This window comes from Pelecanus crispus, chromosome 9 (assembly GCF_030463565.1).
Source record: "Pelecanus crispus isolate bPelCri1 chromosome 9, bPelCri1.pri, whole genome shotgun sequence".
Lineage (NCBI taxonomy): Eukaryota > Metazoa > Chordata > Aves > Pelecaniformes > Pelecanidae > Pelecanus > Pelecanus crispus.
This window is the reverse complement of record NC_134651.1, coordinates 41,953,015-41,973,498: the sequence shown is the minus strand read 5'-3', so window position 1 is coordinate 41,973,498 and position 20,484 is coordinate 41,953,015. Positions and strand designations below refer to the sequence as shown.

Genomic DNA, 20,484 nt, shown 5'->3' with positions numbered 1-20,484 from the left:
TAGCATTCTGGTTTTGATTACTTTTAGACGTTTTAGGAGAAACTGATTCAAAGCAGTGTTCTTCAGAATAAAACTAAAATATATGCAGACAGACCAACTACAAATGTATAATGTTAAGTAAGAGAGCTCTCCAGAGACCTAGCTCCAATTCAAAATTCAACAACATATTTAAACACATATACAGTAAGAATATAGTAGATGTCCTAACACACTTAAAGTTCACCCCTAAAAACTCTGAATGGTAAACAGCAATGGAAAACAATGTTTGTAAGAGTCCCTTAAAACTTATTGTAAACTGGGAAAAGCACAATAAAATAAAGCACAACAACATACCTCATTACCAAATTGTCATGTATAATCCCTGTGGGAAGCAGACAACACGTAACACTTTGTGAGCTTAGAAGAGCATGAGTATAACTGAAGTTTCACATAAAATTTAGTATAGAATGAGCAGCTCCAAACAGGATGCAGAAGCTAAACTTTCCACGTCCAGCAACTTTTTACAGTAAGAATCAAAGACAGTTTCAGGAATAGTCTTTGATATTATTCCATAATCATTATGGACTACGGCGTACTTTACTGTAAGAAAGGGTTTTAAAACAAAGACTGAGGTGACAAAAATCAATATACTTAATATGTGCTTCAAACAAGACTGTCACTGGTAGTAGCTGTGGTTAATATCATGCTGACATCTAATGGTAGCTTTGTATACTGCGCTCAGGTTTTTTTACTTCAGAAAAAAATCACATTGATAAACAATATATGGTAAATAAATATACTGATTGTAGACTATTTCCCTTTTGAGAGGTAACAGAAAGCTGCAGCTGCTGCCCACACACGAAACAGAACAGGCGTTTCCAAGGCCAATACCCCTCACAGAAATGCTCTGCCTAATTAACTGCCTACCAGACACATCACAATTCAAGGAAAGATTAAATAAACGCAGGCTTTACTACAGGGTAATACTGAGGAGTTACTGATGACAGGAACTTCCATATTTGAAATCAAACTGCTTTATGTAAATGATAAAGGCAAAATCCAAAGAAATTTTTCTCTTCCTAAAGCCTAGAGATTAATAAATCAATTTTCAAGCCCACTGTTGTCTTCTAGCCAGACAAAAATCCAACTCCTTTATTTATTGAACCAAAAATTAGAATGAGAAGACATTCAGATATTATTATTTAGTAAAGGTTACATTTTTCACTTTCCTCTCTTCATACTCAATCTTTTAGTATTTCAGGAGCCTTCCCAGTCTGCAGAATGCATCTGATTAACTCTTTAACTCAGATCCCTTGAGGCATCTCACTGCTGTGTGGTAAAGGACTTCCGAGTTACTACAGCTACCTGTTATTAATCCTGATGCTTTTCTTAACTTCAGTATTTAAGGAAAAACTAAAATTGTATTAAATAACAAGGTAACATCACTCAGTTCGCACAGTTGAAAGGAAAGGACTTCTTAGAGCTGATGACTTTTCAATTGTTTATATAACAGAAATATTGTGAAATTTTCCTTAGACACTAAAAATGAAAAGACTATTATTCCACAAGGCACTTAGTAATTCATTCTCTAAGTAACAACAAAGGACCGGGTGATATTGTTGTCCTCGGATCACACAATGAGACGGCAGCTCATGGAATTCCATTAATTCTAATTTAATTATAACATCATGATATTTACTATTCATGGTCAAATATCATACCACACTGCAAGCTGCCTCACAGTATTCATGAGCCACACGGAGATGACAACTTGAGCCTGCATAAGAATGATTCTTTATCAGTTCTCATTTGGACAGCTCAAAGGTTCTCTCTTCCTTTTACGTATTTCAAAGACTCACCCTACATGTTGAATATACACAGCAGTTTTAGAATCATAGAATCATAGAATTGTTTAGATTGGAAAAGACCTTTAAGATCATCCAGTCCAACCATTAACATAACAATACCAAGTCCACCACTAAACCAGTTAAAGGTAGAGTAATAATTAATTTCATGCTTGGTGGCTGGATTCTTTTTTAATGAAAGTAAAACTAGGAATCACTAAGGTTGGAAAGGACCTCTAAGATCATCAGTCCAACCATCAACCCAATGCCCCCATGCCCACTAAACCATGTCCCCAAGTGCCACATCTGCCCATTTTTTGAACACCTCCTGGGATGGTGACTCCACCACCTCTCTGGGCAGCCTGTTCCAATGCCTGACCACTCTTTCCATGAATAAATTTTTCCTAATATCCGATCTAAACCTCCCCTGATGCAACTTGAGGCCATTTCCTCTCATCCTATTGCTAGTTATCACTAGTTTTGGACATTTTAGCGTTTTCTTCCATCCTTCTTATGGATGGTTTGCATGGTAGGGAAATGGAAAGAGACATGATGAATTTCAGAGAACATTTTAGTCAAATCACCTTAAACACTAGCTTGCAATTGCACTGCTCACGGTCAGACAAAACTGTTGCTGGCAGAACCACTTTCATCCATAGTGGTTTATCCACTGTATCCACTCAATGGATAAAGAAAGGCATAGCCTACAAAGTTTAGATTAATTTTGCAAGAGTATAGGTAAACTCACACAAAATTGTAGACAATAGAACGAAACAAAAATATTGAGGAATTACTAATATCAGAACAGCAGGTGTCAGCACTCATAAATGCAACTGTCCACAAGCATGTAAGTAAAGATAAAGGACAGAAGGGAATTTTAAAAGGTCATAAGCACTCAGGGATCTTGGGACAGATTTAGTCTTTAGTCTCACATACCGCTAATCTGGATCAGTCTGAAATCAACAAGCAACAGTGCGGTAGTAGGAGTTTACGTGAGAAATGGAAAGGCTGTTCATTAGATATCTCACTCTCACTGAGGGGGAAAGTGGTGGTTTTTCACTGATGCTGTTCATAGCACTCGGAGACTTCAAGAAACAGACCTACATTTCAGCGCTCCACTCACACACGCATTCTCCTCAATCAATCATGCTGCCTAACCAAAAACTTCACTCCTCTAGTACATAATGGAAAGCAAAATTCAGCCTACCTCCAAGGAGGATTCTAACCACAGACTAGTATCAACACTTAAAATAAACCTCTGTGTATTCTAGTAGTCTAATACCGTTTTTCGTTCATAGGTTGCAATGCGTTTTACAAAAAAGCTATCAATCACACACTATCAGTACAGCAGCGCAATAAGATAAACACAAGTTTGCACACACCCCTCCCTGCCCATTATCAATATCCCCTACATGAATAAAGCTTAAAGAATAGCCATGAATCACCCGCACTCCTCCTAATTCCGCCTAATCTAGAACACAACCTTGGGACTTTTTTAAAAATGTGACGATATTTATGACACCTGGTATGCAACGATTGTGTGTGTAATGACGTGTTTCTACACGCACACACCTTGTTCCTGTGGGATGAACCTTGTAGAAAAGCAGCAGAGATCACAAACTTTGGCATCTTCAAAAAGGGGTGAAAGCTCCAAAGTCTCCATCGCTGCCCTGCAATAGGTCAGGGAGAAAAGCACTATTACCTGAAAATTGAGGTGAATTTGTGAAAAGCAGGGGTTTTTTTTTCTTCAGGATTGTTTTAATTCCCTTCCCATTTTGGACACATACTTCAGCAGGGTCACAGAAAGCAATATGGTGCGTGTTAGCACATAACTCCTCAGACCGAGTGGTTAAAAGGCAGATGTTACCAGTCTGGAAGCTGCTCCCTGCTCGTTCTTTTACGTGAGGCCATCCCTCACCCATTAAACCCCAGCAGCTTTCCTCTGTACGGTAAACGAGGCCTGAGGCCAGGGCACTGCTGGAACTTTCCTCGCCGCTCCCCACACGAGGGGCTGACCGCCCGCTCACCTCAGGCGCTTCGCTCCCGCTGCCCCGCCTTCCCCTCCTTCCTCACGCTCCTGTTCCCGCTCCCCTCTTCCCGCCCCGGGCACGGCGCCCGCCTTCACTAACGCCCCTTCCCTGCCTGCTTCCCGCGGCCGCTTTGCAGCTGCGGCCCGTCCCTTGGCACCCCGGCCGGGTCGCTGAGGGGCGGGAGACCGCCACGGGTGCCCGCCGCCGCGGGTGACCGCCGCCGCGGGTGCCCGCCATGGCCGCCCCCCGGCCGCCCGCTCCCCTCAGCGTGAGGGCGGGCCCCGCGCGCGCAGCGCGCAACCGCCGCGGCCCCACCCTTGAGGCGGCCGCCCCGAGGGGCCGGGCCGGGCCGGGCGGGAGAGCGGGAGCGGCGCTCGGCGTTGTCGGGGCTCGGCGTTGTCGGGGCTCGGCGTTAGCAGCTCTGAGGGGACGGCGGCCATGGCAGACCACGAAGCGGGGATGGCGCCTAAGGCCCGGCGGGGGCAAGGTAACCACGGGTGTGGGGAGCGGGGCTGTCCCCGGGGGGCGGCGGGGGCACGGCCCCTCAGGCAGCGGCTCCCCGCCGGCTGCGAGCCCGGGGCGCTTTCCTGTCGCTCTCCGCTTTGCTCTTTCGGTTTTCCTTGCTTTTACGTAGTCGCTGAGGAAAGTTTGCGGATCCTTCGCCGAAGTTAATCCCGCGGAAAGAGCGAGGAGCGGTTCCGCCTCGCCTCCCGGGCAGCCTCCCGCTTTCCGGGGCCCCCCCCGGGGCGGCCCCCCCGGGGCCTGGGCGCAGGCCGGGGCCCCCCCGCGGCTTCCCCGGCGGCGCGGAGCCCGCCCGCGGCCGGCCGGAGCCCGGCGTTGCCCCGCGGGGCCGCGGGTCCCCGCTTCTCACCGCCTGAGGAGCATCGCGGGGAGCTTGGCCCCCGCTGCCTCCTTTGGGGTTGTGTGCGGGTGTCTCTTGTCCCGTGCGGTAACTCGGGGCGCTCAGGGGAACGCGAAACAAATCATTACCAGCAGACTCGCCAGATGTAATCCCCGAGGCACTGCCCCAGTAAATGAGAGGGGAAAAAAGAATTTGGGGACTCGTTTGCGCCACTAGTGCTTTTCACTCGAGCAAAACGTTAGGTCGGTGTGGCTGGAAGAAGTGACAAAAATCAATTACGTTTCCTCAAGCGGGACAGTGAAGCTGGAGTTAATTTTTGCTTCTTGGTGTCGTTGTTCTAGCAGGCTTTGGCCTCTCGGTTAGCAGGCGTGAGTGTAACCCGGGCCAGGAAGTTTTGGAGAATGATGCACTGAAGTAACACAACTAACAGTCCCTGTTCCTGGAAGCCGGAGCATTTTCCTGGTACCAGCCTTGTTCAGAAACAGACTACAGAGAAGTCATGATTTATTTTATGTTTTTGTCATTTGCAACTGGAGAAGGAAATGTATTTATAAGATCACTTTATATGCAAGGGCTTTGGCTAGGTAATCTGAGTTGTTATTTATATAACTGTAGATCTGTTTGGGCCCCGTGCCTAATGGCACATGCTAGTTCTTATATCCTTGGAGAGGATCTACATTTCATTCTGTAAGTGTGTTAGTTATTAATACCTAACAGTGGTCACTCTGGTGCTAACCTTGTCTGGGACTCGGCAAGCCCTTCGCTTTACATGCTGCCGAGGTTGTTTCTTCTGTAGTTACCGTGTGACGTGTTGTTTTGGAGGCTAAAGCTGGCTACCAGTTGTTTTTGTCATAATAAAGTGTCTACGGAGTAAACGGCATTAGGCATAATTTTGGTGAGTAGATGTAACAGTTTTGGCTATTTCCCATGTGGAATGCTTTGGGAAGCATCTGAAAAGACATTTAGTTCTCATTGCAAGTAGTATTCCTTATTAGTCCTGATTGTTTGCTAATTAGCGAACAGTTGCATAACTGTCGTAGAATAACACCCTTCAGTCATTCTCCGACTATCCTGGATTTGACCGAGCAGCGTGGAAGTGGAGATGTCTCTCTCGTGTTGCTTGCTTTGTGTTCAGTCCAGTTGATCTCCCATATGCATTTTGTTTTAAATCTGGTGGGTCGTTTGCTCGGTTATGGGGGAAGATCCCTTCCTCTCCTGGTACCTAGGAGTCTCGCCCATCTGTGCTATTTGACAGTGATGTGCTTGTTCACGTTGCGTAGTCTTTGCAGAAGAAAATAAATCACAAGTGAAGTGTGTGCCACACCTCTAGCGGTAATGAAAACGTCCCCCTTCCACCTCTGCCTCCAGCACTAAGTGTTTGTCGTAAATTGTTAATACTGTTTGATGATCCAAGTGATAATTTTTTGCTAAAGTAATGGTAACTCTTCCAGTCAGCCTTAAAGGGATCGAAGGTTGCTTCAATTAATTTTTTTTTTTTAATATTCTTTGTCCTTGTGGTTTATTTCTTAGAGGTACGTGATCTATTGCACACTGTCCACAAATAAGATTCCTCTGATTAAATTCCAGGTGTGAGTTTTTAATATCTTGATAATAAAAGAGCAAGTATATGGCAAGTGTTTGAACAGAAGCTGTAGGGGAGTATGACAGAGTGTTCGGCCCTTTAGAAAATCAAGCAAGAGAGAACCAAGGTTGAGTAGCTAAAGTTACTGCGAGTTAAAAAAATGGACTTTCTGCTGTTGGTGCCTCTTTAGCATCTGCAGCATGGAGAACTGCTTCACGACTGACTTATAATTAACCCTTGCGACTCTTCTGTGTCAATAGTTGCCTTTAAATTGTAGCTGTTCATGATAGCTGAAGTTGCAAAGAGAGATTATTAAACACTGGTATTTAATAAAATATTAGAATACTAATGCTACTTATTTTCAAGTAGCTTTGATTTATTTTTAGGCTTTCTATTTTTTATAGCTCATGCCTGTATTGGTATGGCTAGTTCAAATGTACCTTTTCAGACTGATATTGGTCATTTCTTTGCAAATTTAAAATCTCTCTCTCTTGTGGAAGAAATTAATTTTATTCCACATATACTGCCTTTAGCATATTATTCCAACAGCTAGCTGCATATATCTATCTGCTCAAAAAATCCTAAACTCAACACTCTTTCTAAGAGGAAAGATGATAGGAATTGCTTGAGATTAGAACCAGTTTTTGCTTTTAATCAGAGGCCTAGGTGATAGCTGGTATCTCTGTGTTTAATCCCTTGGAATGATACCATATTTTGCAATTCCCTAAACTCTATTTGAAATAAACTTGAAGCTTTAAAACCTTTTAAGGAAGGAAGAAAAAAAAAATACGTATACATATCTAAAAGAATATACAACTTCTGGAATGTGGACTTCAAATGTTAATGGTAGCGTTGGGTGAATCTGTAGCACCCATATTTTGTAAGTAGTTTGATTTTTAATTAATGAAATGAGTTCCAGGGTGTGTTTTCCCCATTCTTTTTAGTCTAGTTGTTAGAAAATTATGTGAATGCTGGATCTCCAGACCTGAAGGGATTCTTTTTGTCTGTTGATGCAAAATGATCCAAAGTCACGATGTACCCGTGTTGCTGCATGTGCATACAGCAGTCAATGCTGTAGAGGATGGCTGAGTCGATGGAGGAACAAGATGGGTGGAGGTCCATCTTGTAATGGAACAAACATTGTCTTCCTACAAGGAGAGGAAATAAGCTAGGAAACCTGAATGGGTTTTTCTTTCTATATATGTATTTAAAAATAATAAAGGTCACATGAAAAATTAAGCAGGAGTCCTAAAGAAGTGATTGTGCCACAGTGCAGAAGCCCTCGAGCTGCACAGTTGCTCAAGAATTTTTGCATTTTTTGATCGATTGCCTTGATTTGCACACCAACAGCCTGCTATAAATTCAAGTTGTGGGCTTGTCTGTGTTTTAACTTACAAGAAAATTCCAGTGGAATGGTTAGAGATGGTGGTGTTGGGCTTGTTCTGGCATAAGCGGGGCTTTGAGCATCTTTTCACGGCCAACAGAGAATAGTTGAAACAGGGCGCGTGTTTTCATCATTAAAGAATATTATTTCTTAATATAAATTATTCCTGTGATTCATAACAGTTCTGTGATTAATAGTAACAGCTGTAATACGACCATCGATTTGCCCTTTTCTTTCATGATTATGTTTTCTAGGCCTTGTTCTGCAAGTCATAGCGCCTTTAAAATGAGGGACAGCTCCCAACAGCAGTAGCGGTGGACTCTGGTTTTTAACATCATCTGAGTTTTTGGTGGTGTCTGTTTTTTGAAGCCATTGCATTGTTGTTCTCATCGCTTTTTCAGCAGCTGCATACATTACAGTGTATTAATATTTAAATATATATTCCCAGCAATTATCATTAATGATCATGCATCTGTTATGTGAGCAAGGTTTTGGTTTGTTTTTTGTTTGGTTTTTTTTTTTTTTTTCTTTGAGAGGAGTAAATTGCTCTTCTCCTTTTTGAGTTTAGTTGTATAATCAGAAATGTCACATGAAGAGTCTGGCTTAGGGAGAAGCAAAACCCAGTTCTCTGGAGTTCCCAGGCAGAACTCTCACTACAAAAGCATTTTGCCTTATTTTTCACTCTAGTTCTCTTTAGCTACTCTTGAATGCTACGGATGCAGCTAAGAAATAAAAAGGCAAACTTTTTGTTCTCGCTTTTCCTCTGGATCACACAAAAGTCTGTTTTCAGTAGCTCTCTAGTTGGCTTGTGGTGACTTAGTGAAAAGAATATCTCTTTGAGCTGTTCTTTGACGCTGCCTGCCAAAAACAAAGATATGTTTTGTCTCTGTTAAAAGGTTCACATACGTGATGGGTGAAGGAGGGCTGGGAGGTTATCTGCTGTAGCCAGCACTTAGGGTGGTGTAAAAGCTTTTCTTTTTTTTCCCCTGGCACATTGGGTGGGCAGGGATATGCATCGTCTGAGGCCGTGCATGACACCTGCACCGTCTCCGTCAGTCTCATTTCAGTGCTGTTGAACCGGCTGCTATTTAGAATCCAGTATCAATGAGCCTGACTGAGAAATCTGGCAAGAATGGCCCATCGATGAAGTTAGCCAAGTCCCATGAATGAGATGTTCAAAAATTGCAATAAGAAAGCTCATTCCACAGATGCCAATCATGTTTCTTGTATTTCATGTAGTTTTTCATGAGACAGCATTTCTCTCGTTTTGTGTTGTGAAATACACCACATGATGGGACAATCGTCACTGCTAAATAGTGTGCCCTTACTCAGTCTTGAAATTTTGACGTTATTTGGTTGTGATGTCTACCTTCATGTTCAACAGGGAAGCAAATGGATAATTTTTTTTTTCCATGCTGTAGTTCTGCTAGGAGCAGGTAGGTGGTTGGTAGTGAAGACTTGATCTTAAACTGTAGAGCAGAACTGAAGCAGGATCCTCAGCTCCTTTAGGTGTATAGAAGTTACTCAGTAAAAGAGAGAGTGAGATGTTTCCTCCTTATCAGTGTAGATTGTGAATACTTTTTATGGTTGTAGGCTGACTAATACCTTGTTGCTAAATGAAAGGTAATGTTCCCTTCACTAACGAGTTTACAGATGTTGCTTAATGCTGACAGCGGCTTAATACCGATATGTGTAGGTAATGCATTTCCTTGAACTTTCACAGAGGGGCTGGAAATTACTCCTCTAATCTGGTGTTTCCACTACGTAATAATAAACCTGTGGGGAAATACCTTCAGGTAACTTTCCATAGAGGAGCTTTAAAATGACTCATGATATCACACTTCCTTGAGGGTTATTATACTGGCATGTGACAGGGATACAAATTATAGATAAGATAGTCAGCTGGCTTCAGAAGCTTTGAGTAACTTCATAAAGTTCAAAGTACTGTGTGAGACAAAACCTTAATATTCTCCACCACCTCTGTATTCCATCTTACTGGAAAGGCTAAGACTAGCTCTAAGACCCACAGTCAGTGAAAACGAGGACTGGAAACTTCAGTATTGGTTCCCAGTTATTTTGCTGACTTCTGTGACTTTAGTCAAATACTGCAGATCTAAATTTGCAAAGTATATACTATTGTTTGCTATTACTTTCAAGGTTAGTGTTCTCTAATGACTGATCTGTCTCACTTCCCTCTTTATCTATGGGATACACTGCTAATGCTGAGCTCAGTTGTGGGCACAATAAAACACTCACGTATCTGGAGTTGTTAAAATCAATGGATATTTTTTCCAAATCAAGATTTTGCTTTATAATAAAATGGGTTCTACCTAAAATAACTGTTAGGGTGGAGACTCGGAGACTTATTTCTTTTAACTGGCCAGTTTTGTAGTATAAATTGAATTGTAGTTGTGCTTGGTGAATACAGAAAACAATTCATGACATAATTCCAGGTAGAACTAAACTAAAACGTCTAGATTCTTTAATGCAATTCCTTTTAAGCAAGTTGCTGAATGCAGTCCATTAGATAACAAGACTCCAGTCCTTTCAGTATTAGTGGCATTGATGGAGCTAGGATAACATTTGCATATTTGCAGCACTGTAAGGGGGGTAGAGTTCAGCAAAATCAGGAAGCGTGGTCCTGAAGCAACGTTCTTTCGTCTAAATGTGAGAATTGTTGTCCTTCTAAGCTTTGTGGGTGCTTCTTGGCATTTCGTACTTCTGGCTTTTTAAAGGATGGAGCGTGAAAGGTGAATTTCAGTATCTCCACAGTAGGAATGGGATGGTTACGAGTGCTCGGTTTCACCCTGGGATATCCTCACGTGGCAGTGGCCTCCTGGCAGCCTGTTAGGAGCCTTAGCTGGCAGGATTTCATGACAGAGAACTATCATGTTTGTTTTCTAAGCATAAGGAATCTTACAGCCAAGAAATGCTTTATAGAGACTTTATTTCATGTCCAGCACATCTTGCATCTTATCCTGCTTCCTCAATACAACAGTTCTGCCAATGGTGGTTTTCTTAGGTCTGCACCTGTGACAGCTGGAACATAAACCAAATTCTAAATGTCCTGTCACCAGAGTTGATAGGCCATGGGGTATTTGTGTTTGACTCATTAAGCAAGCGTTGCTCTGACTTCCTTAGACAGTAAAAGAACAGGCTTTCTACTGCTGCCTGGTGGTCACTCTGCCAGAGAAAATTGGGGAAGAGGGAGGCAGCTGAGTCTATACATAAATGTTAGCATACTTAATTCTGCATAAATGTTACTTTGACCGCATTCTGCCCTCAGCTATCTTGTGCAACTTCTAGGGACTAGTGAACATGAAAGCAGAATTTTGCTTTTAATTTGACTTCTGATCTAAACCTAATGAGTTTGGCCAGAGGAGTAGTGCTAACAGTGGCTTATCTCGAGGAATATTCAACATAAATATCCAATTGTAGGCACTTTCTTTAACAGGCACTCTTGGTTTTAAAAAAACTGAAAATTTCTGCTCTTCTCTTGCAGATGACTCTGATACTGGCCTTGGTTTTTGTGGCTGGATCCTGGTGATCGCTTCACTTTTTTTCACTATTATTACGTTTCCTGTATCGATCTGGATGTGCATAAAGGTAAAATTGCCCACTGCTAAAACTTTAAGCAATGCAGATGCTTCCTAGCGGTTATTAATGTTCTCAATTTTATTTATTTGTTTTAAACACAAATAATCTAACTCTATTCTTTCTTGAACTATAACAGACAGTATACAGCAGACCCCATGTTGTGCATTAATCTTCCAACCAAAAAGAAAAGTGCAATTACGGGATTTAGTCAAAATTATTTTTGCATTGACATCTTTACTACATCTACCCAGTTGTCATTAGTATATAAGCCGGTTTGGAAGATCAGAGTAATTGCAAGCACACATAATTACTCTTGGAGGACTGATATTTTATTTTATTTTTTTAAGGCGATCTCTCCCTATATATGTATGTGTGTAAATATGAAGTATGTAAATATAAACATATAAGTATGCACATAGATGTGGCTGTATGTGACAGATTCTTAGAGAACATGTCATCTGTGATCGCTTTGAGCTTGATGTTTCCAGTTTCCAGACCGGAGGCAGTAACTCCTGCTTTGTTTTGGCTAATACACCGCATCAGAACTAGAGCTGGAGAAATCTCTGCTGGGTGACATATACTGCGCTTTGCTTTGTTGTTGCCAGGATATTCCTGATGGCTGCTTCTAGCATGTGGTCCTGCCCACGTGACGTGCTGTTGCTTCTGCTGTTGATAGATGGTGCCACAGTCTGAAGAATATTTCTTGTGGAATATTGTCCTGATTGTTCCTTTTGCTGTTTGCTTTTTGACAATGAAATTCTCAAAAGCGGCCAGTATAGAAATGAAATGTAATGTATGTTACATTTGAGACTTAGGACCGGCTTAGACTAGAGTATACATAGTTTGGAATCCATCGCATGGTTTCTGGAAACCCTTGTGTGACATCCAACTGTTTATTACAGATTATAAAGGAATACGAGCGAGCCATCATATTCAGACTTGGACGCATCTTAAAAGGGGGAGCAAAGGGACCAGGTACGTCCTGGAAAGCATTCTTAGTATTTGTTCCAGTTAAATCATCGGCAAAGTAATAGCTGTCTGGAGACATTGCATTAGACTGGTGAATGGATTTCTCAAGAATTTTGTAACTTCCAGGAAGAGGATGTGTTGCTTTATATGGAGAAGATGGTAAACTAATTATCCGTGAGCCTTACCCAGATCTCCTTAGGTAATGGTCTTCAGGTGGAATCAAAAGCACAGAATGTAAAGGGAGGAATAATGGCATCAAATGTACCATTTTAAAAAAGAAATTTAGTATGTCAGTTAAAACCCAAATGGTCTGAAAGCCTCAGTGTTCTTCAAAAGAAATAGAAGCAATTAAATTATTTGATAGTTTTGAAAAGTTTCCTATGTTAGAAATTCTGATGAGATCTGAAAGAGTGTTATTTTCAGCTGTTGCTCCTGCTGCTCAAAGTGACAGAAAGGGGCAATAGCAGCTTCTTTCATCTTCATCCAGGTTTTGCAACACTTCCTCATTGCTGTAAAGCTGAAGAATTACAGTGATCCACCGGAACGAAAGGAGGTTGATAGTTTCTGCTTGCCCAAGTTAGGCCCCACAAGTAACTATGTGGGACAAATTTTGAAAAGTAGCTGTTAACAGTTCTGGGGTTTTTTTTTCCAAATGTTAAAGATCTCTAAAGAAGTTAGACCTGAAGAAATTGAAGTTTCTCGGCATACTTTTTTTGAAAATCTTATCCCGGTTTGAAAGCCTCTAACGAACATGCTGCTGAGCTCGTTACAGAGGGCTATGCAGCTACAGTGGGTGGATTTAAGCTTATTTCAGTAGCAAGTTTCTTCTGTTTTAATGACCCATTTTCACACCACCTTGAACGGATTTTTTTTGTATAGGTTTGTTTTTTGTCCTGCCCTGCACAGACAGCTTCATCAAAGTTGATATGAGGACCATCTCTTTTGATATTCCTCCCCAAGAGGTGAGTTTGCACTTCCCTTTGTATCTGTTAAAGCGTTTGCAGAATTTTTTGCACTTTCTTTTTCCCTTTCCCCCCCTTTCGGTATTGGGTAGCATGTAGTTTTAATGTAGATTTCTTGTGCGGGTTCAATGTGAAGAATACATATATCCTTTAGTAATCTCACTCAGTAAGAGAAGGTCACTGGAAGAAAACAAATTATGCTGTCCTCTAAGGAACAAATAAGATAACTTAATATTGCCGAAGAGCTAGCGTGGGAGGGGTTTGGAATAAAGACTGCTGGACTTCGTGCAATTGTTTCTGTGAAATCTGGAAGATTTCCAGAAGCAGCAGTGATCTTTCCTATGCCAATTTATCTAGGTGTATAAACTATTAAATTATTATATACATCAAATGCTATTAATAGCAGCTCAGGGTAACAGTCCACTCCCCTACGTGGGTTTTGGGTACCTGTTGCTTCTGTGTCCTGCTATGCAGAGGAACCTTACGAAGGGGTACCGCCCCTAATCTCATCGGATGCTGTTCAGTTTGAAGGCCCTAAAGAACAAAAAAATTACTTTTATTTCTAGTCTGTTTTGCCTTGGACATCTTAATTTTTTTTAGCAGAATCTCTCCACAGCATTAAGCTAGCTGAACTCAGTGATGCCAACTCAGTGGATAACAGAAGAATAAAAAACAACTAGCCCTTTAAAATTAAGTTAGCGAACAATTGTATGCTGATGATTATAACTCTAACCCTCGTGTATCTGGTGTGTTTTGCAAGACAAAGATGCTTGACGCAACCTGTCTGGTGCATCTGTTTCCCATCATATTTGCTAGTCGGTTTATTGCTCGTCGTTAGTTGTAGATTTAAACAAATGGCCACTGTCATGGTACACTCTAAAGGGTAATTGGTAGAAACCTAATCACTGGCAGGCAAAATGTGCTTCCAGCTGCTGATGTGCCATTAGCGAAGCCATCGGTTCTGCAGTTTTTCTTTTGACTTGATTAAATTATGCTTATGGATTTAGGTTTGTTTACGTTCTGTAGGTGAAAGCAGAAATATATTTTTATTTGTACAACATGATTTCTGTGCATGACACTCATTCTTTGGTTATCCTACCCTATTACGGAAAGCCTGCTAAAATAGGTAGTTTGGGGAAGGACAGAGCAGGTAAGTCTTGAAGGTTAAATAACTCGCATGTCCCCCTCTCGTCAGATAACATAATAGCAATTGTCCAACATGGAATTAGGACACCTCTTCTCATGATCGGGTGGCATGCTTCGATCTCTTTTTAACTTTAAAATATAATTAATATTAATGCTTCTTTCTGGTGTACCCTCTTCTAAACCTTCCAGAATATCTGTCTCTATCTTTGCAAGCACATCCTTTGCTTAACCGTACAAGTGTTAAATTCAGTATGTCACTTGAATCAAGCTCTGAGGATGGTCACAAATTGGATTTCCTCTGCAACTTGTCTAGAAATCACCACATACTCGTTTAGTAGCACAAGGTGGCATTTCAATCAGAAGTACCTCCAAGAAGGACAATGAACTGCTAGATAAGAATAGAGATATTTCTAATTAAATGTTGAAGTAAGGCTGACACCCGTGCAGCTGAAATACATCAGGCCGTTGGGACAGGCAATTTTGTTAGTAGCTAAGACATACCTCAGTGAAGCCTTCCAGTCTTTTCTAAAATGTCTCCTGGGCATGGCTCTCTGCTTCTCTAAGCGTCTATACACCAACATCCTTTTTTCCAAACTTTCTGCAATTCTACAGAGCAACTTAGGCAGTGAGTCTCTAGCATTGGCCATTCCTACGTTATGGAGTAAGCAGTTACTGAGAACTGCCTTCAGCTGCAGTCACACCTGCGGTGTGGGAAACTCTCCTGTGTGGTGTTTCTGTGAAACTGCAGCTGAAATATGCTCCTCCTTCCCAGCCTGCTTTTGCCCTTGTTTTATAAACTGACGTGCCTGCAGAGTTATGTCTTGCTAAATCAATAGTCTTGCGACGGAAATTAAATACAAGTGAAAATCTATTAGTGTCCTGTATTTGCAATGACACTCATTATTAGCTTTTCCTCTCTGGACAGAAACATCAGATGAGCCTCTCACCAATATTTCCAGTGTGTGCTCTTAACTAGAGTGCTTTAACCCATTTGGAGTGTAGTGGTCCCATATCCCCATCTCTGCATTTAAACAAAATAACTTTGAATGCTGATGTTCTTAGAGCCTTTTCCGTTACCTTGCTCCTTCATTACGTACCTTTTGCACTCCTGTACAGTCGGTCTGCCTCTCGCACATCTGTTACTGGAAGCCTCGCTGAAATTCAGCACGGGGGGACCTACCTGGTTAGGATACGTTGCTAGCTTCAGAATAACAGGTTAAAGTTTCCCAGGTAAAAAGGCGTATGTATTTCAGTGTAAATTATTTCTGATTTTTTTTTTCCCCCTCCCCCTGTCACTTGTCTGAATTGCAGATCCCTCTGTGAATTTGAAAAACACATTCCATCAGCTTTGCCATAATGGTATTTCTAACTCACTTCTTCAGTGAGAGGTGTTCTCATCCCGTATTTAGCCTTACTTCTTACTGGAAGGTTTGTGCATCTGTACCTAGACATGTTCACAGGCAGCACACGTATATAAGACCTTTTGTTTTCAAGACAGTTGCTTTACCCTGGAAAAACTAGGAGTCTGTCTAGTAAAACAAATATGTAATTATCATAATAATAATTAACCATGTATTTATCAACTATCACATGCTTTTCCTGTTGCTTTTTAGATCTTGACCAAGGACTCTGTGACAGTTAATGTAGACGGAGTGGTTTATTACAGAGTTCAGAATGCCACCCTTGCTGTAGCAAATATCACAAATGCTGACTCGGCCACCCGGCTTTTAGCACAGACTACTTTGAGGAATGTTCTGGGGACCAAAAACCTTTCTCAGATTCTCTCTGACCGTGAAGAAATTGCGCACAGCATGCAGGTATGAGCAGCTTTACCTAAGCGATCCACCAAACAATCAGTTAAGCAGCAATCCCATGGATAGCTTACAGGTCGGGATTTCTTTTCCCTTCTAAGCGATAAGCCAAGTTGTGATGTGGAGCTTTAGGCAAAACCCTATCAAGAGCTGTCAGGATGGCATTCCCTATAATAAAAATGAGGGACTAAAGCAATACCAGACTGGTGGGGCTAGCAAGTGGGAATGAGGAGAGGAGGGCTTCCCTGGCTCCTTACGTCAGTACTCTGCTGTCAAAGGAAATGACGCCACAGAATTCCTTCCATATATTAATCAAGCTCTGGGGTTTTTTGTTAGTTTACAACAGTTAACGCTTTTGTAACTATCAAATCGTAATATAAATACTAAAGCCCCTAAAGTCCAAGAACTGTAAGATAATTCATTTGGTTTATTGGTCATTCTTCAAATTGGGACATTTGTTTGCAGCCAGGTAGATGGCTTAACTTCATTGTCCTGCCTTGCATAGGTCACACTTGATGAGGCAACAGACGATTGGGGCATTAAGGTGGAACGTGTGGAGATCAAGGATGTGAAATTACCCGTCCAGCTGCAGAGAGCAATGGCTGCAGAAGCAGAAGCTGCCCGGGAGGCGAGAGCTAAGGTAATAACATCAATGTGTGGGTTTGAATTTTGTTTTGGTTTTTTTTTTTTTTCCTTCATGAATAACTGAATGCGGTGATGTAGAGGGTGAAGATTCTCAGCCAGGTTGTGTTGTAGCAAACAGGAGCGCAGCACAGGGCAGGGGTTTTGTGGATTTGTGTCTGGGTGCCTGCTTTCTTTCATCTTGGATCATGCAGGTGAGATTTCCTTCAAAAATGCAGACTCTCAGGGGTTTTTTTACCACACTCCAAGAACAAATCATGAACAGAACAACAATTTTGATGTTATTAGCTGGAGCCTGCAGTGAATTAGAAGCCAATCTTCCTTCCAGCTTCTTCCTGACTAGCCCTGACTTCAGGCAAGTCCTTTGTTTTCTGTTTGTTACTTCATATGAGAAATAAACCAGGTGTAATACTTAGTTTTGTCACCCTTAAGCCGACCGGTGACCAGTTTGGTCATGACATCTTACTCCCTTCTGAGGTGGGAGAAGGTGATAGGAAATCCTGAAGTTTGGGGCACAAATCCTCAGGGATTTGTTCTCGGGCTAGGCAAGTCGGCTTTCTCCCTTAGTGCTCTGTGCCCTGCCATCGCCTCCTCTGGCCGTTTGGTAATCCTGTCTTGGAAACTTACTTTGACCTCCATAGATGCAGCTGTAGAGTTTGGTTTTTAAAAAGCGACCAAACAAAAACCCCAGCTGTCCACAAAACTTTTTTTGGTAGACCAAGCTGATAGATGAGGGTTTCTGGTAGATATTATTGGTCTCTTGAGCTGCTCGCCCCTAGAAAAATGGAACTTGCATTCTAAATACTAAAAATTTGTCTTGGCAAAGGGAGGTTTACTAGAGTTCATCTAATGCCATGAAAATTACATCTACTCTTATGATGTTCATCTCGTGTGCACACGTGTGAGGGTTTTTTTTTTAATGCACATATATATGACTGGTTTTCATATCTGCCATTAATTAGGAGTTTCATTAACTATAACCTATCTTTAGGTTCTAATTAAAAAATCTGGGGTTTATTTTCATGGGAAATAAATGCTAAACTGCATTTCATTAGACTTCAGGACTAGCAGTTGTTGAATGTGAAGTCGGTGGTGCACCTAGGAAAAGATCTTTAAGCCTAGATTAATGCTCCAAGTATTAACTTCTACTTTTTTTTTTTTGAAGCTTAATTACTTTGTGATTATGTTTTTATTATTACTTATTCTGATGTTTAAAAGACTGTTGTGCCCTTGCGATAGAACTCTGTAGGAGAATACACACTTGCCTGTGCTGACATGCACGTAAATTGCCTCACCCATGACTTGTCTCTTAAAACGGTGCTGTCTTCTACAGACACTCAGCAAATATCTATATTGTCCTGCTGCAGAAGGGCCCTGCTTCTAAAGAAATGCATGACCACAAATCTGTCCCTCATGAGCTCATAATTAAAAAGAATGAGGGAATAAAAAGGTGTTTCACACTAAGAAACGTGCCATTCACCTAGCAAGCCCTTGTAGAGACAAAAAAATACAGCTTTAAGTAGAAAGTATTTTCAGATATATATGGGGAGTGCCTTCTGGTTTTGAGAGGTAGTGCTGAAAGAAGCACAAAAGAAGTTCTCGAAAGTAGAACAAATGCACCCATTGCATTTTGAAGACACGGTGCCAGCTTTTCTGATCTGGCATCCTGATACCGAATGGGAGGAAAACGGGCACGCGGGGCCTTGGATGCAGGCAGGAGTAGCTTATGTCTGAGCCAGGGAAAAGGCAGAACCGGCGAAGGAACGTGGTAAGGGGAGGCCACTTGATCCAAGTGAGGAGCAGCGTCTTTGGTGTATGACTTAAGGCTGAAGTCATCCTATGGATTTCTAGTTTACAGCTGTGCCAGAATGAACTGACTGGCATTCATTTTGCTTCCACAGGTAATTGCAGCTGAGGGCGAAATGAATGCTTCCAGGGCCCTGAAAGAGGCATCCATGGTTATTACGGAGTCCCCTGCTGCTCTTCAGCTTCGTTATTTGCAGACCTTGACCACCATTGCTGCAGAAAAGAACTCCACCATCGTCTTCCCGTTGCCCATAAACATGCTGGACGGGCTCGTAGGTGCACGTCACTAGGTGCAGTGGGAGGAGAGAGCTGGGGGGGGGTTGCTACACTGAATGTACGCTGAATTCCCTATGTATTGTAGCTTATGGCGGTGTTAACAGAGTGGATGTGCCGAGGAACCTCTTTTGTTACGCTAAGCGTATTATAGAACTTATATGTAATGTTTGTGAATATGGACAGTCAAAATTATTTGAAATTGAAAACCTCTCAAAATGAGTACAAGCAGGTATCTTAAATAAGCATGTATCCATGCTGTCCTGGGTTGGACACCTTTAATCTGTAACCTCCCATTTTTAAATAGTATAGAAACCCATTTGTGGCGAAGATGAGATGATCCAACATTTGGAAAGAGACGTAATCCTTTTGATAAATGGGCCTGTAGCCCTGCAAGGGAAGTGCAACAGCCCTAACTGTATTCCCTTGGAGCGCAGCTAGAAGCAATGAAGTCATCCGATTGCTGTCACGTGGATTGCTTCTCTGGCTTACACAAGGAAAAGTAATGGAAGCTGACGCAGGAGGGAGAATACTGTACTGGGCACTTCTGCAAATCAGGCTCATACTCCCTAAAACAGTCCCCTGCTCCCGAGAAACAGCTGTTAGCCAGCGTTACCAATGTGGACCTTGCCACCTCCGTTCTGCTCCACAGAGATGGCATGAACGCGCCGTAGTTACGGCTGCGATGCGCTTGCGGTCACTGACGGCGGTGTGCCTGTATGCATGTGTGCTGCTTTAAAGCACCGAGAAGTTGTTGGCTCTGCCTTTAGCTGCCTCTCTGAAGAATGATTTATAAAAGCCAAAGTGCCGTCTCCTGCATTTTATCCAGGTCTAAAACCTGCTTCTGCAGGCAGTACGATCTCTGTCAGTAGCGGGGGTGGTGCTGTTTAACAGAAGACGCTGTACTGTTCCGATACCTGTTCTAGCAAACCTCTGCTTTACCTGTCGATGCTGCTGAGCAGACCTGTAGGATTTGTTGTGACATTAAGGGCTTAGACTTAATACCAAAAGCATGTAGTCTTGAGCTGTAAGTCTGTTCAACTGTATTTGTATTTTGTACCTGTAATTCCAGATCAAAATGAGAAGAATTAGGGTCTGTGGGGGTGGGGGAGGCACTTTAGGTTGCCGCTGTCGCTCAGTTTAGCATCTGACCCTTAATTATTGGGAGGTGGCAACAAAAAGCCGAGACCAACGATGGAAGTGCCCTTCTCGCACTGGCCAGCATGAAGTTCCTAACTTGGTTTTTATGTCCTTTCTGCTACGATGGGTTCTGTACGGACGGGTACAAGTGAGGGCAAGGGCTGTTTAACCGTGCCTTGACAGGCTGTGTGCAGCGCCCAGGCGCTGTAAGGGCTCGAGCCAATTGGCGCTGTTTCTCCTCTGCCTGTTTGCTGTGAACCTTTTTTTTTTTTTTTTTTTTTTTTACCCCCCACCATGCACAATAAAAGCAATCTACCCCTCTGCATGCGTGTGTGTGTCAGTACTTCGGCTGAGGCAAGCTGAGCTTGACTTCTGGGTGGGAGAGGGGGGAGAAATGCAGTTAACAGAAATGTCATAATTAGCAGTGCTGTGCTCATGCACTTGAAGCGGGAAACGG

General features: G+C 42.3%; 1 protein-coding gene across 2 annotated transcripts; it reads left to right on the top strand.

The window, feature by feature from the left end:
* Positions 1-4,291: 4,291 nt before the first annotated feature.
* STOM (stomatin) lies at positions 4,292-20,297 on the top strand. 2 transcript variants are annotated; one of them, XM_075716300.1, is made up of 7 exons: positions 4,292-4,340; positions 11,184-11,287; positions 12,181-12,253; positions 13,127-13,209; positions 15,969-16,172; positions 16,672-16,806; positions 18,710-20,297. In XM_075716300.1, exons 1-7 carry the CDS (start codon positions 4,292-4,294, stop codon positions 18,902-18,904), a joined length of 843 nt encoding a protein of 280 aa, XP_075572415.1. In that variant the 3' UTR covers positions 18,905-20,297. The 2 variants fall into 2 exon arrangements, with proteins under 2 accessions (XP_075572415.1, XP_075572416.1); XM_075716301.1 differs by having other exon boundaries at positions 4,292-4,352.
* Positions 20,298-20,484: the final 187 nt, after the last annotated feature.